At 45.8% G+C, this 12,530-nt stretch overlaps 1 protein-coding gene across 1 annotated transcript; it reads left to right on the top strand.

Moving 5' to 3' along the window:
* The first annotated feature begins 4,044 nt into the window (after positions 1–4,044).
* Positions 4,045–9,078, top strand: LOC123445648 (BEL1-like homeodomain protein 9). Its single transcript, XM_045122666.1, has 4 exons — positions 4,045–5,338; positions 6,222–6,592; positions 7,810–7,870; positions 8,068–9,078. The coding sequence occupies exons 1-4, from the start codon at positions 4,652–4,654 to the stop codon at positions 8,689–8,691; spliced, it is 1,743 nt and encodes a 580-aa protein (XP_044978601.1). The 5' UTR covers positions 4,045–4,651; the 3' UTR covers positions 8,692–9,078.
* Positions 9,079–12,530: the final 3,452 nt, after the last annotated feature.

Below are 12,530 nucleotides of genomic sequence, written 5' to 3'. Positions count from 1 at the left end.
CATCAACCGCATTTCTTAACGCTTCCTGCTGTGCGATCTACAAGGGTACGTAGATCCAAATGTCCTCTCGTAGATGGACATCACCATGATAGGTCTTCGTGCGCGTAGGAATTTTTTTTGTTTCCCATGCGACATTCCCCGACACTCCTTACTAAAAGAAGTAGGAAAACCATTCCCCAGCTGGGAGAACAGTCAGTGCAATCGATTCCGTCTCTCAAGGTGGGTACCGATGAGTTCGTAATCGATCCCAATGCTGCTCAAGAGATGGCTAGAGAGGCCAGTGTCACTGTTGCACAACTCCTAGACAACGAGGACATTCCCATGATGGAAGGGGCTAACCAACTAGTATGGACATTTCAACCCAAGAAACCTCTCGTCAGGCCTGAGCTTGTCAAGCAGCTATCAACGAAAAAGTATAGACTCCATAGCTGGTACATGAAGGAAGCAAAACTCGGGGGTAAGTGCCTCATGGTGAAAGTCAAGGCATAACATTTCTTCAATGTACAAGATTTGTGGATTGACAATCCAGAATTTTGGCAGTTATACAATCAAGACGCACTCGACAAATCTCTCGTCAGTTGCTATTGTGTGTAAGCAATTTATTTATGTAATTCAAGTCCCTAGCTCACCGACTCGTTCATTTGCCTCTAATTATCCTCACTATATTCTTTTGTGTGTGGTGTTATGTAGAATGAAGGTGTTTGAAATGAAAAAAGATGGTGTATATGGCATTGGCTTCATTGACCCAAATAGCATTTATGAGAAGGAGGTAATAGAATTCCCAAAAGATACACATGAGAACTTGTTCCAGTTTTTGGAGATACTAAGTCACAATCAAAAAATATTATTTCCTTACAACTTCAGGTGAGTGTTACTGCCTTGTACTATAAATTCTATTTTGCTTACCCGATCGATGTTAAGTTTACGTATAGTGCTTGATGAGTTGCATGCATGCCCGCTTATACAACACAGATTCCACTGGATCCTACTAGTCATTATGGTTGACGAGGGAAATGTTCACGTAGTGGACTCACTAAGAAAAGACGAGGACGAGTACATGTCCCTGAAGTTGATGCTCGATCGGTAATTTCAATCATTATCGCACTATGTCGGCCTCTTTAGTTCATTTCCTGATATCAATTAATTAATGAATCTTTTTATTATTTTTCTTTGCTGGGTAGGGTTTGGAGCCGGTTCATCAAGAATGTTCGCGGTGAATGGAAACCAAAGCTGCGATGGACAATGTTCAGGGCAATTAAGTAGTACTAGCTACGTCCGCGCATCTCTTTCGTTCTAGTTTCAATAACATTATAATGCTTGATTATTGTCCGACTGAATTCTATTCTTGTAAAGTATTGCATGCGGCACAAACCCGGGAATAATCTATGTGCATACTATGTTTGCGAAAACATTCGCTCTATGACCGAACGGGTCAAAAATCCAGGAACTCCTGAGGTACGTAAATAGTATTCACAATTTTTATATCATGAACTAATATATATACGCACATATAAAATATTCATATTGGTCTCCTTATTTAAAAGATGTCAGAGAAGCAGGAGGAACTCCTTCGAACGAAACACATACGAGCACTTCAAGAGCAAATTTCGAACTTTTTGCTGGAGCAGGTCATAGATCCCAACGAAGAATACCACTTCACCAATTAATGCATGCATGTAATTGATCTGCAAGTTGTAGGAGAAATTGTGTGTGTGTGTGTGTGTGTGTGTGTGTGTGTGTGTGTGATATAATATGCATGCATGACCGTACGAGAAATTCTATGATATATGATTGGTCCTACGAGAAATCGTATGATATATGTACGGTATGTACTAGCATAAAATATGTTCTAAATGAAGAATAATTAAATGGAAAATAGAAAATGAAAAGCAAAAATAAACAAAAAAACCTCCAATCACCAAAGCTTGTAGTCCCGGTTAGTGTTACCAACCGGGACTAAAGATCCCGGCCATGCCACGCACGCTACCAGCCAGGTGGAAGGGTATTAGTCCCGGTTGATGGCAAACCGGGACTAAGGAGGGGGGGGGGTCTTTAGTCCCAAGTTAATAGTACCGGTTGGTGAATCGGGACCATAGGCCCTTACCAACCGGGACTATAGCCCCGTTTTCCACTAGTATCATGACCTCTCCCTTTGGCAAGTGTCGATAATCTAGCATTTTGTCTTCACCATATATTTTTTTGTATTTCTCTGAGTTTCCAAAGTTTCCTGAAACAACAAATATAAAACAATAATTTTGCCTTCTACTCCCTCCATTCCTAAATATAAGTTTTTTAAAAGATTTCACTAGGGGTCTACATACGAAGCAAAATGAGTGAATCTATACTCTAAAGTATGTACATATATATATATATTCTAGTCCACTAGTGAAATATCTATAAAAGACTTACATTTAGGAACGGAGGGAGTAGCTAATAATTAGTAGGTTGCCCAATAACAAATATTAAATGATACATACAAATTATAATAAATTGGCATGAAACTTAAAAGTCATAGATACATTTATAATGTATCAAGTATTGATGGGGAAGCCAAACCTTACCCTTTTCATTGAACTTATGGGTGAGCCCAAGTTCTTTCTTAGCATTATCTTTTTTTCGGTTCATTAGGTCCTCTAGAATGTTTTCAAATTGAATGCAAGAGACTAGCCCTCTCTCAAGTTGAGCTTTATCACAAGTAGTGTTTATAGAACAAGCATCAACATGAGTAACAATAGAGGAGTTATGGTAACTAGGAACTTGAAATATGTGGCTTGAAGTTCCTCGTGTAACTTGGTGAGTTTGAAGAGATCACATGTGACAGATTGTAGCCATTCACAAGGTACTCAGAATTTCAATTAAGTTTTGCATGTTCGGCTTCAATTAGTTCTTGCGAAGCTCTAAAACCATTTGCCACCTCTAGAGACTTTTCATAAGAAACTATTTTTTTAGGAGATTTAGTTGTCAAGAGTTTCATTTTTAGCTCTCTCTTCGTAGAGGCGTGATGTGTTTCACATTTTCCTTTTTTCTTAATGTTGAGGGTCTTCGTCCTCTCTAAGTATTCATTACATTCCACTAGAGAGGACATCGAATCTTGTAACCTCTGAAGTGCCTCACCGCCAAGAGATTTCAAGGATTTAAAAGTCAAAATCTCTTCTTGAACAACCTCATTATCACTATCTCCATCGAAGTTAACATCCCGCAATACACTCGTGTCTCCCACAAGCTAAACAAACTCGACGCACATGTGTCACTTCATTACCTAGTCCTTCCATGGCTTCTCTATCCGGGGCGTAATCTTTACACAACTATGCGCAAGTAAACAAAGCACCCACCTTTACATCATTAATACCATATCAAAATTGGTTGAATTTCAGGTTATAGTCGTTATGACATAGAGGTTGTGAGCTTGAGAAATGCATACTCCCTCCTTTCCGGTTTATAGGGCTCAAATCTGAAATCTCATCAACCAATGTGAATTGTGAGTGGATGACACTAGTTTAAACTAGCCAATGAAATATTTCTCACATATTCAATTTCCAAGGCAATAAATGTAGCATTCTTTCTTTCATTGGACTTGCATGATGGATGTAGAAAACGATGCATGCATAGCCACTCATCTCCTTTCTCTAAACTCTATGAATTAAATATGGTGTGAGACTCAAAGCACTTTAACTCAGTTAGAGTTAAAATGAGCCTAATATAATAAAAATCTGAAAATTTTGAGATGAGCCCTATAAATCAGAAAGGAGGGAGTATCTCAATGGAAAAGTGACTAGCCTGGTTCAACAAAAAAGCACACGAGAGAAATCTTCAATAAACTATCACTATATGCTCTCTTCGTAACTAAATAATTATATACTCCCTCCGTCCCAAAATAACTATCTTAACTTTGTACTAGCTCTAGTATAAAATTGTACTAAGCTTAAGACACTTATTTTGAAATGGAGAGTACTAGTTAAGAATAAGTATGCAGACAAAAAAAAAACCCACGAAAACTGCCGGCTCCGCTCCCTCGGCGTCCATAAAACCTGGCAAAGCTCACTGCCCGGCGCCCAAGTACAAAACCCACCACCCCTGGCGGCAGCCTGGCTCCCTCTCTCTCTCTCGCTCGGGTCATCTATCTATCTTTCATCGATCCACCTCCTCTTCCTCACACGGGCAGACCAGAACAGACCAGCACCAACTCCCTTTCTGCCTTTCTCTTTCACTGCTCACCATTTCCCGTCGCCCTCCTCCCTCCTTCACCTCATCCTCTGCGGCAGCTAGCCTAGCAGCGCGCACCTTTGCAGAAAGAAAGAAAGAAAGAAAGAAAGGGAGAAAAGAAAGGCACCTCACCCGAACCCAGCCCAGCCCAACGCCACCACCGAAAACGCACAAAAGCAGAGGGACATCAGATCAGGTCGGCCGATCGAGCGCGCGACGACGAACCCCCTGCAACTGCGAGTGCTCCCTCCCGGCCAGGCGCTCGCAAAGTGCGGGAGCCGCTTCCTTCTCGATCTCCTCTCCCCCCTGCCCGCCTGTCCCTCCCTCCGCCCCCCTCTCTCTCACACGCACTCTCTCCAGGGCGTCTAGCTTGAGCTACCTACGTCGCGCGGCCTCCGAGGCGGGGCGAGCTTACGTACGTGCTCACTCACGTAGCCGCGCCGCCGCCATGTCATCGGCCGCTGGCGGGTACGGGGGCGGCGCCGACCACCAGCACCAGCACCAGCACCAGCACCAGCTGCTGCTTGGCCAGGCCGCTGCGGGGCAGCTCTACCACGTGCCGCAGCACAGCCGGCGCGACAAGCTGCGGTTCCCGCCGGACCCCGCGGACTCGTCACCGCCCACGCCGGGCGCCTGGCCGCCGCCCACGGTGCCCTTCTACTCCTACGCCTCCTCCTCCTCCTCCTACTCGCCGCACAGCCCCACGCTGGCGCACGCGCACGCGCACAACCAGCTCCTGGCCCACGGGATGCCCGTGGGAGCCCAGATCCCGAGCCAGAACTTCGCGCTCTCGCTCTCCTCCTCGTCCTCCAACCCTCCGCCTCAGCAGCGGAGGCACCTCGCCGGTGCCACCGGGCCGTACGGCCCCTTCACGGGCTACGCAGCCGTGCTCGGCCGCTCCAGGTTCCTGGGCCCCGCACAGAAGCTGCTAGAGGAGATCTGCGACGTCGGCGGCCGGCCCTCGCAGCTGGACCGCTGCTCCGACGACGGCTTGCTCGACTTGGATGCCATGGACGCCGCCGCCGAGGGCGGCCACGAGATGGACAGCAGCGACCGCGCTGCCGCTGAGGGCGGCACCGTCTCCGGCGCCGAGCAGCAGTGGAGGAAGACCAGGCTCATCTCCCTCATGGAAGAAGTGAGTTATTTCTTCTTCGTGGAAGAGAATCTTCTCTTCTCTTCCAATCATATGTGGCCTCTAAATTACATTCTTCTCTTCTTGTATGTATTTTCACATATGAGCATGCATCTTTCTCTTCCGTTCCCATGTTGTCAGTAATTATTTCTTCTTCGTGGAAGAGAATCTAACCAACATCTCATGGTCACATCAGGGATGCAGCCTGTGAATCTTTGTTCACTGTGGTTCCACAGCTTATTTCTTGTGCTTTCGATTTGATGGTGGTTGATATGTATGGATCATCATATCTACTCTTTTGGATATATTTCTTTGCTTATTATATGCCTCACTTATTGGTGTGTACTGCTGGTGTTGAATAGTTGCTTTCTTCTGGTCTTCCTGTAAACTAGCAGCAACTTGATCTGGAGTCTATGATCAAAGAGTTTCACACAGGCCAGTAGTTCATGAACATAAAATTAGAACAGCCAAATTCCACAGTGTGCTCTAATTTTATTTCATAAAAAAATAATTCAAGTTGCTGCTTTCTAAGATTCCTAGAGTTTGTCCTCTTTCAGTATGGTTGTATACTCATGGATGTAAAGCTGTAAGATTCTGCTGTCCATAGAGCCCCAGATTCTTGTTTTTTCTTCATAAAAGCGTAGTACAACACTGGTTTAATTTAGCCCAGGGAAGTTGTTCCATATAATCATATCTAGGTCAATAATTTGGAAGTGACACATGATCTGGTACTAGCGTGTACGCAGCTACACACGATAATCTGTTTCTTTCAAACAGCTCGTCTCTCTACAACTTTTTACCAAGATTGTAGGTGTTTATTGGGTGCAAACAACTAATACATCCCCACTTATTGTTGTGTTCTAATACAACTACTACGATCTTGTAGGTTTGCAAGCGATACAGGCAATACTACCAGCAGCTCCAAGCCGTGATCACCTCGTTCGAGACGGTTGCCGGACTGAGCAACGCCGCCCCCTTCGCCTCCATCGCTCTCCGGACGATGTCCAAGCATTTCAAGTACCTGAAGAGCACGATACAGAACCAGCTGCGCAACACGAGCAAGGCGGCCGCCGGGAAAGACAGCCTCGGCAAGGAAGATATGGCCTTCGGGCTCATGGGCGGCGGCGCCGCCCTCATGAGGGGAGGCAACGCCAACGCTTTCAGCCAGCCTCACAACATCTGGCGGCCACAGAGGGGACTTCCAGAGCGCGCGGTGTCGGTTCTTCGCGCCTGGCTGTTCGAGCACTTCTTGCATCCGTGAGTATATGACATCCATCCAACACATTTGATTTTGTGTTCATGGCATGCAGCTTCTAAAATTATCACGTTACTAGTATCTTCACTGTACCTGCGACTGTCAAATGCGAATGCTTATATCCATGGGGCAGCAGTGACATGACATGCCATTATGATATGCTGCAAGTGCAACTAACAAACGATTCCTTCTAGTGTGAGCATCATGCATAGATCCGGGACACATCGGATAAATGCCTAAGATAGTGTGCAAACCTATGGCTTCAAATCGTTTGCTTTACTGAAAGCTTCTCATCTTATTTTCGTGGGCATCCACTCGCCACTGTTTTAGTGCATGCAATCCAACAGGAAAAAAGGAATTTGTAGAAGTGGGGGAAATCCTTCCGTAACACCAAATCTGTGTCGAGTGTTGATTCGATGTCGTCTGATGAGAAGAACTTTCAACTACCATTAAATGCATGTCTTTCTGGGTATTTGCATGGGTCCCGCTTGAAATTTAGTTTCTGACGATAGTGCACCAACTTAACAGTGGGCTCTATGTGCATCTAACTTAGGCTAGACAACAAATCTAACAAGGATGTCACAATATCTGCCGCTTTTGTTAGTGGTGGTCAATTCTTGTTGATTTTATGATTTGATAGAGACTGCTCTGCAAATAACATATACTCCCTCCATTCTGAAATAAATGTCGTTGATTCAGTACAACTTTGTACTAATTTTGTACTAAATCAGCAACACTTTTTTTGGGATGGAGGTATTATATTTTTCCGAAAAAAAACATAAACATGTCAAATAGGATGCATCCATGCCTATTTGCTTCGTGTGTATATTGAGTTACTAGCAGCATGCAATATATGAAAAAATTATTTGTTTATATTTCATTCAACTTCTAGCCTTCTACACATATGCTCATCAAACGATCGTTTGAGTGAGTTACTTAGTTTACAATGTGACTTATCTTCAACTTTTTAACTAAATAATGCATTGTTGTGAAGGACTAGTTTTTTGACATAAGCTCCTAAATGGCTAGCCACGAGGTAACACAGAATGACATGCTAGCATTTAGGTCTAAATGGCGTAATAATGTAGCTTCGAAACGACATCCAGTTTTTTTTGGTTTTGAAGTTTCTAACTTGTAAAGATGACTAGTATTTATTTGTGTTTCTCTCTACCAGAATGGTTCTGTATTTGCCATCACTCTAATGTTTGGTGGTTTCCAGGTATCCAACTGATAGCGACAAGCAAATGTTGGCTAAACAGACAGGCTTAACGAGGAATCAGGCAAGTAACCATTTCATGTCGCTAGTTTTCTACTTGTAGTACTTCATATTTTAACTGATCAGGCCATGTTGGCTGCTAGCAAGGTCTGTTAGCAGTTAGCACCATGCATATACTACTGTAGTTTATAAACTAAAAGGTTATAGATCTTTGAAAACATTGCCGGCCTGATAATCTTGAAAACATTTCATGGTGGGCAGGTCTCAAACTGGTTCATCAACGCAAGGGTTAGACTCTGGAAGCCAATGGTGGAAGAAATCCACAACCTGGAGATGCGGCAGGGGCATAAGAGCTCGGGCGCCGACAAGAATCAGCTCGGCAGCGCGCAGCAGCAAATGCAACAGCACTCGCCGGACAGCAGCGGGAGGCCTTCCGATCCTTCAAACTCGCAGCAAGCCGGGCAAAGCAGCAGCGGCATGACACAGAACCGCGGAGGCAACCACCAAGCCCATCGGCACGTCCAGAACGAGCTCTCTCCGATGACCCATGACATGCCGGGACAGGTGAGCTTCGCGTACAACGGCGGTGGGCTGGCCGCGCACCACCACCACCACCACCACAGCATGGCACTGTCACACCCCCATCAGCAGGTCGAAGGCGGCGCCGGAAGCAGCGGCGGCGTCTCCCTTACCCTTGGCCTCCACCAGAACAACCGGGCCTACATCGCCGAGCCCCTCCCGGCGGCGCTCCCGCTCAACCTGGCGCACCGTTTCGGGCTGGAGGACGTCAGCGACGCCTACGCGATGGCGGCCTCGTTCGGAGGCCAGGACCGGCACTTCACCAAGGAGATGGGCGGCCATCTGCTCCATGACTTTGTTGGGTGACTGATGAACCGGATGATTCCCGATTGCTGGGGCTCATCGGCATGCAACATGCAGATGAGATGAGATGAGATGATGCTGATCTGGTCCACATGTACTGTACTAGAAGTAGGATGATGAAGGAGGAAAGGGTGCATTGGTATATATGCCTCTTGCGTAGACCCTGGAATGCTGTCAACATTTGACACTGTGGGGCTACGGAGAGCATGCACACAATGCGTAGCGATGTATGTACTGCCTTTAAAAGGCCTGTTGTAGCAGCATGCAGTTCCCTATTATTTGTTCTGATCCTAGATTAAGCCGCCTTAACCATGTATCCCCATTGATCATATCGAATTGCATATGCGAGTGCTCCCACGGTGGCAAATAAAGGGTGCTCCGTTTTATTAATTTTTGGCAGCTAGGTTGGAAGTGTGTATGTGTGTCACTCATAGTAATCTAAAGATTCTACAGCATGCAGCCAGTGCCGAAGCGAAGCTCCAGTGTGGATTGTAGCACTAGAATATGACTGTGGACTACTGGATAGCGTTATCTTCTCTGATCTTGCCTAGTTAGCCTTTCCAATGTACTGTATTAAACTAAGAAATCAGGTGGTGGAGGGTGTTTAGTGAACCATCTTCTTGCATCCTTAGATGGAGTAGCCTCCTAAAGCCTGGACAAGACATGCATGGTAGTATCTGCCCATCTGTTAAGCTCTCACTGGCTTCCCTAACGATATCTGCTAGGGCTGATCTGTGCCTACTGTAAGGCTTAGTTTTGCTCCCTGATCAATGTGCTAAACAAGTCACCGGTTCACGGGGGGAGCGCCACGATGGAGATGAGTTGTTCTCTGGCTTCACCGATACCCAGGCCCAGGGTAAAAACTAAAAAGCCCATGTTACCTGGGACCGGTTCTCCATGCCATGGCCCTCGGTTTCGCGGCATCCGATTTGACGTACCCTTTGGTGACTGGTGCGGGGGGAGGGGAGGACCCCAGTAGAAGCAGCTGGGGCGCCTTCTTTTTTGCGTGGATGGAGTCCATGCACGTCACTGGTGAGTGGCCAGAACACCACCACTACTACTACTTCTCGCCAAAAAGTAACCGCTGCTCTTGGTTAAAAAGGTCACTGTTTGTTGCTGCTGCGGCTGCTAAACCTTTCTTTTCTGGCTACTACTAGGCGCTACTTCATCATGGGCTGTGCATGCTGCTGCTGGCTGCTGCCGCTGCCTGCATGGATATGTTATTGGCCTCTGATTCTGCATGCCTACTGAAGAAATGTCATGCGTTGCCTTTTGCTACTACTACCTCCATGGAATGGATGCGCATAAAGCTGGTCGTAGGAAAAGACCGGTGGGAGCCTCGGGAGGGGTATGGGTTATCATTGCCACTCATGGAGGGGGAACTGGAGTTTAACTCGCAGCTCCATCCTTTATGTATGTTTGAGAGAATGGAAACAAAGGCGTGCTGGGCTGTGCTGCATGCGGAGGCGTATATTCCCTTTCTCTGCTTCTTTGTTCTTGAGGTGAAAGAGAACCAGCACACATGCAACTCAATTGTCAAATCGAAATCACGTACTAGTAGTAGTATTACGTACCTCGCGTCATCGCGGCTTGAGCTCTAAGCATCCCGGCCCAAACGTGTTTCGTGGTACGTAATGGTTGTTGAAATGCCGTGTATTTTTAGGGGAAAAGGTGATGGGACACCGATCGAGTGTGCCGGTTTGGCTGCTTTGTTCCTTTGTTGTCAATTTCTTTTTGCTTTCTCAGGAGACTAGGAGACTGACGCTTATATATTAGCATTCCGTCATATCCATGTCTTTTCAACTGCGTACAAATGCTATATAGACACTCCTCAAACAGTTTAATTTGGAATCTAGCAAAATTTATAACAAAAAAAATTCAAATTTAAAGTGAATTGCTTAAAACCATCACATTTAAGGTTAGGGTAGCGAATTGCCACCGTTCTTGTCAAAAAACAAAAATCATCACCTCCATGGCAAGTGAGTAACCTATCACAATGATACACATATTAGCTCACACAAACAACAAAGCTGACTCATGGGATCCACGTGTTGGGTCAACGTGGCAGGTCTGTGTGTACACTTTGATGAGGTGGAACGTGGATTCCACATGTCATCCACCCACCTCTTTTCTCATCCCTACTCCTTCTCTCTCTCTCTCTCCCTCCCTCTTTCTCTCTCTGTGGTCGCCGACGTGCGTCGGTTGACCTCGGTCATGGCCCCTTCACGCTCTACCCCACTTCCGAGGACGATGGCGAGATCTCGTTGGAGCCCTCCTCTGCATGCCGCCTCAAGATCCAGTCGTTACCAGCCTTCTCGTGCTATGAATCGCGCACCCAGTGGATCCATTTCCGATGATGAGAGCTCCGGCGAAAACGAAGGGTCTTGGTGGTGCAGCCTGGGGGCCTCCCGCTAAGCCAAGCACATCCAGCTAATCTGTTCCCGACAACGAGAACCGGGTGAAAGCGGCGGTTCTCGGTGGTGCATCTCGGGCACCTTCCGTTGGGACACGCGCACTCGGTGGATCCGTTCCTGACGAATGAAGCTCCGACGAAGTGGTGCATCTCTGAAAGTGTAATCATGCCTCCTGTGCGTCTCTGAAACTGTACATGTGCGGTTCGATGAAACTAACGGCTCACAAAGAGAGCACCTGCCTCATGTGCTAGATGAAATGCCTCCTCAGGAATCCATTAGGTTCAAGGCTACTAAAGACATCATTCCCAGAGAAGAACCACTACCTATTGAAAAAGTTATCCCAAAAAATGAAGAAATTCGGGCTTGTCACCTAAGGAAATTGCTCCTGATCAAATTCCTCAACCTTTTCAAAGTCTTCAACCTGTGCATCCAAATATTGCAAATGAAGTGCAAATTTACAAAGTCCTTGATGACATCAATGCACCAGGTCCCCTCACTCAATAGGAAAATTTCACATTTAATTAACTTTTGTGTGCACTCTTCCTTTGTGTCTATCACAGAACCCTCAAAAGTTGATGAAGCCTTCATGGAACTTGAGTGGATTCAAGCGATGCAAGAAGAACTTCATCAATTCAAGCTTAACATTGTGTGGGAACTTGTCAAGCGGTGTGATCCTCTCAAGCACAATATCATCGGTACCTAGTGGATCTACCAAAACAAGCAAGACGAAGATGGTCAGGTACTGAGGAACAAGGCACAACTTGTAGCACACGTCTACACACAAGCTGAAGGAATTGGCTTTGATGAAATTTTTGCACCTGTTGCTAGACTTGAAGCTATTCGTATATTGCTTTCTTATGCTAACCATCACAATATCACCTTATATCAAATGGGTGTGAAAAGTGCATTCCTCAATAGTATGCTTGAGGAAGAAGTATATGTTGCTGAGCCCCCAGGTTTTGAAGACCCGAAGCATCCTGACAAAGTTTTCAGACTCAACAATTCTCTCTATGGCCTCAAGCAAGCCCCCCAGGCGTGGTATGACACATTAAAGGAATTCCCTATGAAGAAAGGCTTCAAACCCGGTTCACTTGATCCAACTCTTTTCACAAAATCCTATGACAATGTACTATTCGTGTGCCAAATATATGTAGATGGTATCATCTTTGGTTGCACTAACAAACGTTAGAGTGAAGAATTTGCCTACATGATGGGTGAAGAATATCAAATGTCCATGACGGGGGAGTTAAATTCTTCCTAGGACTACAAATTCGTCAACAACGCAATGACATCTTCATCTCTCAAGAGAAATACCTCCAGGATGTCCTGAAGAAATTCGGCATGCAAGAATGCAAAGGCGTCAAATTCCAATGCCTACCAACGGCCACCTCTGCACTAACGAAAATGGTAAAGATTTTGATAAGAAGG

Source organism: Hordeum vulgare, chromosome 1H (assembly GCF_904849725.1).
Source record: "Hordeum vulgare subsp. vulgare chromosome 1H, MorexV3_pseudomolecules_assembly, whole genome shotgun sequence".
NCBI classification, from domain to species: domain Eukaryota; kingdom Viridiplantae; phylum Streptophyta; class Magnoliopsida; order Poales; family Poaceae; genus Hordeum; species Hordeum vulgare.
This window is presented reverse-complemented; position numbering and strand designations above follow the sequence as displayed.